The following is a 5,000-nucleotide window of genomic DNA, read 5'->3' as shown; positions in this document are numbered from 1 at the left end:
ATTCGCGAGGTCGTGCACCTCTCGACTTTTTTTAACTTCGCGCGCGCCGGCGCTTCAGCGCAATTAACAAAGTCATGTTTGCAGGGTTCATACACCTTTACAAGGTGGAATTAAAGCACTTGTACGTCACTTTCAAGGTCCATTTCAATATTTCCCAGCACGATAAACTTAATTAAGTTAAATATTTATACATGTACTCGAAATGATTCGAAATAATTCGCTTTTTATCACATTATTTAATGGTTGTTTATTTTCAAAACGCCCAATATTAAATTTTTCCCGTTCTCTCGTGTTTCGTCCTGCAATTACAAGAGGCTCGTATTTGTTAACGTAATACAGGCCACCTGTTCAGTCTGACAGATATTGTTGTGAAACGAAGTAGTTTACAATTTCAAGCATTTCAAGTACTTTAGCCTAAATTCCAGCACTTTTCAAACCTGGAACACAATGCAACATTAAAATTCGTCAGGTAAATGTTTTTCCTTTCTTTTCTGCGCTCCAAATTTCTGTATTTACTTTAACTATCCACCACTGTATTTCCCGCTGTTGGACGGGTACAGCCGTTAGGTCGCTGGATCAAACCATTTTCCAGTGGGATGCGGGGGTGTATGCACTTAATGGAAAATATGCAGATAGGTAAAAAACATATATATTTTAGCCATTGAGCTTATTTTGAGTACAGAATTTTATATTAATGAAAGATTTCAAGATTATTTAAAAATTATAGACTTTAAATAAAAAATAAATTGCTGGGCTCTTTGATGGGCCCCCCTGGCCCTGGGGCCCGGGACAAAAGACCCGGTTGTCCCCCCCTGTCGACAGGGCTGCACACACACACACACACACACACACACACACACACACACACACACACAGGAGATAGGATTTTCTCCGTACTTTCATCTTTACTCTATCGTCCACAAACTTTTGTCAGAGTTGCAGTCAGCAGCTGTGGTGTGTGGTGTGTGTGTGTGTGTGTGTTCTCCCACTGCTAGTTTGTTTTATTTCCCAGCGTCGGCGTGTTAATGTGAGCTCTGTCTCACCTGTCTGCTCTCACTCCTCCAGAGCCCATTGACAGTTTTGGTGGGGGGCGATGGTGACCACGGGTGGGGTGCTGGACACACTGTGGCCCCCGGGTGGAGCCCCCAGCCCCGTCCCTGACCCCAGGGGCCCCCGCTTGGGCGTGCCTGCTGGAGAACTGTGATTGGTGGCCGGAGAAGAAACAGGTGATGACTCCCCGCTGATGGAAGCCGAACCTGAGAGGCAGAAAAGGAGAAAGTGAGTTTGACTTCAGTATAAAACAAAACCATGTTCACATGTTCACACAGTGTTGTTCTGTGGAAGTTCTCCATCAGTCCACGTCATTAATGTTTAATTCCTAACACACATGTCCGATGCTAACACACCATGACCAGATAATAAGAGTTTTGCACTTGAATATTCAGAATAGGAATTCACCTATTCAGAACCTTCAGAACCTGCTGGGGTCTTGATAACCACAAACAGAATATTTACTCCCTACCTTCGAACACAATACAAACTGCTTCAACCATGTTACGTCAAGCAGCGTGTGTGTGTGTGTGTGTGTGTGTGTGTGTGTGTGCGTGTGTGTGCGTGTGTGTGTGTGTGTGTGTGTGTACTGAACTCATCAGTATCAGTGTCAGATCAGATGCCAGTTCAGAGAGATAAAGAAACAGTGATTATAATCTCCCTGCAGGTAAACACACAAATGCAAACACACCACACCATCCACACACCACACCATCCACACACTACACCATCCACACCATCCACACACCCCACCATCCACACACCCACCATCCACACACCACACCATCCACACACCACACCATCCACACACCCCACCATCCACACACCACACCATCCACACCATCCACACACCAACCATCCACACCATCCACACACCACACCATCCACACACCACACCATCCACACACCACACCATAGTGTGTGTGTGTGTGTGTGCTCATGGGTTAGTGCAGTGGTTCCCAAAGTGGGGGGCGCGGCCCCTAAGTGGGGGGCGGAGCTATTGCAGGGGGGGGGCGCAGAGCTTGGAAGTAAAACATGTGCACATGTGTCAATATGGGGTGGGGGGGGGGGGGGGGGGCGCAAAAATATTCTCATCTACTAAAGGGGGGCACGGCAGAAAAAGTTTGGGAACCACTGGGTTAGTGTGTGGTTGTGTGTGTGTTTGGGTGGTGCTACCTGTGTGTGTGTACAATACACATATGCCCTACTCACACTCCAGGAAAATTATGGTTGGCGTAAGACAAATTAAACAATTGCTTGTAGAGCTTCCAGCCCTAGGACGTTGTTTCTCTGTGGGGACACACACAACACACACACACACACACACACACACACACACACACTAGGGCTGACTGCATTTAAGACTAGTTGGACACTAACACTGTAAGAGTAAATTCAATAACAGGGATTTTGCTGTGTGTGCACGTGCAAAATTAATTTTCTTACTGCTTCAGGGCTACAGCCACACACACACACACACACACACACACACACACACACACACACACACACACACACACACACACACACACTGTCTACCACTGTTATGCAGCATCTATCTAAGCCACCCAACAAAAGGAGTAAAGTAGGTCAGCCCCTCTCTGAGTGCCTGGGCTTGCACTGAGGTGATAACTGAGAAAGAGACAGACACTGTGTGTGTGTGTGTGTGTGTGTGTGTGTGTGTGTGTGTGTGTGTGTGTGTGTGTGTGTGTGTGTGTGTGTGTGTGAAAGGTGTGTACATTTGTGTGTGTAAGTGTGTGCGTGTGTCTGTGTATTACACTAAGCCGGTGGTCATCGCTGTAAAGTGTGCTTGTCCCTGAGGAGAACTGTGTAAATCAGTTCTACTGTGGCCTTTGATTAAAGCACTGCTATAGACCAGCAAGCTGCAAGCCATCTATCTCTTCCTCAACACTGTCACTGTGGGCCGGGTGCCATAAACACACACAAACACATACAGACCCCACACCACAAACAGAAAAATACACATACATAAAGAGGGAGAAGAACTCTATAGTCAGTGGTAGCTTCTCCAGATCTTCTTTGTCCTGCAGATATATGAATGGTAAAGAAAGACAGAGACAGAGACAAACACAGGCAGAGACAGAGACAGAGACAGACAGACACTGACTGAGGCACACACAGACACAAACCCAGCCAGGCACAGTCAGACACAGGCAAAGATAGACACAGACACACACACATGCAGACACACTCAAACGCAGAGACCGAGGCAGACAAAGAGAGAATCAAGATTTTTTGAGGTTCAGTATAAATTGGAGGGATGATGTGAAGAAAACAGCTTCATTCACAGAACTATTACTATATCACACTCCTAAAGGGGTGTGGGGCCAGGCAATACCAGGCAATACTCTCTCTGGTCTTTAACTTCCCCCCTCCAATTAAAAACCAAGAGAGACAATCTACCAGTAAAGCTGACAGAAACAGTGACTCACAGAGAGACACATTTTAAAATGTATTAATGTAACTAATCAGAAAGGGTGGTGTTGAGTCTAATGCTATGGCCAGCCCGGACCCTGCCTTAGCACTGTAGGAACCATGCGGCGTTGAAGGACCGGTTGGGTGGGTCACAGAACGGCCCTCTCTGAGGGGGCTGGCTTCAGTGTTAGTGATGTTATCATGAACTACAAGCAGTCGCGAGAGCTAAGCTTCAACAGAGAACTAGCAAACCCAGGAGGTGATATCAGTAGGAGAGCGCTAAACACAAGAAAAACACTGGCCTCTTGTTCTCTGTCAGACAGAGTGACTAAAGAGAAATTATGAGATTTCCCAAATCACCTGCTCAGTTCAACACCCCCCCCCCCCCCCCCCCCCCCACACCACCCCCCCCCCCCCCCCCCCCCCCCCCCCCCCCCCCCCCCCCCCCATTTAACTGCTGCTCAGGTTTGATGTCTGTTACAGAAATCATTTGCTGCAAGTGCCATAGCTTGAAGACTGTAGGCAAATTTAGCAGACGCCCTGCTGTGTGTCAAAACATATTATAAAACAAAGAGTGTGTGTGTGTGTGTGTGTGTGTGTGTGTGTGTGTGTGTGTGTGTGTGTGTATGTGTATGTGTGCGTGTGTGCACACGTGTGTGTCTTTGGCTGTGGTTTGAACACAATCACACAGACAGATGGGTATCTCAATAATGTGCCAGCCATCCAAAATTCAGCAAATCCACATGCAAATATTATTCAAATCGATTCAGTGTGACCACAGCAACAGACATGGTAGTCTAATGTAGAGCGTGTGCGTGTGTATATATATGTGTGTGTGTGTGTGTGTGTGTGTGTGTGTGTGTGTGTGTGTGTGTGTGTGTGTGTGGTGTGTGTGTGTGTGTGTGTATGTATGCATGTGCGATAAAACTTGGACTGATCTAAAAAACATTAGCCCTGCAATAATGTGAACACTACAGAGGCACTGATGCACTGAGGCAGGGGAGAGACAGACAGGAGAGAGACAGACAGGGGAGAGACAGGCAGGGGAGAGACAGGCAGGGGAGAGACAGGGCAGGGCAGAGACAGGCAGGGCAGAGACAGGCAGGGGAGAGACAGGCAGGGGAGAGACAGACAGGGGAGAGACAGGCAGGGGAGAGACAGGCAGGGGAGAGACAGGCAGGGGAGAGACAGACATGGAGCTGGGAAAGAAGACAGTGAAGCAGACAGGCGGTCCACACCGTTCCGGATCAGCGCTGAGCAGAGCTGCTCACACACACACACACACACACACACACACACACACACACACACACACACACACACACACACACACACACTGCTGGGGACGAACACACAGCACACACTTGAACCACCGTCCGCTAGGGCAGCGCGGCCTGGGACGACCCGCACGGAGAGACGGAGTGAGCGGAAGTGAGACGGAGTGAGCGGAGGAGAGGTGAACCTGAGGAGGGGAAGAGGAGGCTGGGATGGACAGGTTCACGCAACGCTGGTGG

At 48.3% G+C, this 5,000-nt stretch overlaps 1 protein-coding gene across 1 annotated transcript in view; it reads right to left on the bottom strand.

The window, feature by feature from the left end:
- LOC143504702 (genetic suppressor element 1-like) overlaps positions 1-5,000 on the bottom strand; it is a 21,057-nt gene that overhangs the window by 15,658 nt on the left and 399 nt on the right. The window contains 2 exon segments of the mRNA XM_076995994.1: positions 1,044-1,088; positions 1,090-1,256. Of these exon segments, the coding sequence (XP_076852109.1) occupies positions 1,044-1,088; positions 1,090-1,256 (212 nt within the window).

Source organism: Brachyhypopomus gauderio, unplaced genomic scaffold, assembly GCF_052324685.1.
Source record: "Brachyhypopomus gauderio isolate BG-103 unplaced genomic scaffold, BGAUD_0.2 sc316, whole genome shotgun sequence".
Lineage (NCBI taxonomy): Eukaryota > Metazoa > Chordata > Actinopteri > Gymnotiformes > Hypopomidae > Brachyhypopomus > Brachyhypopomus gauderio.
This window is presented reverse-complemented; position numbering and strand designations above follow the sequence as displayed.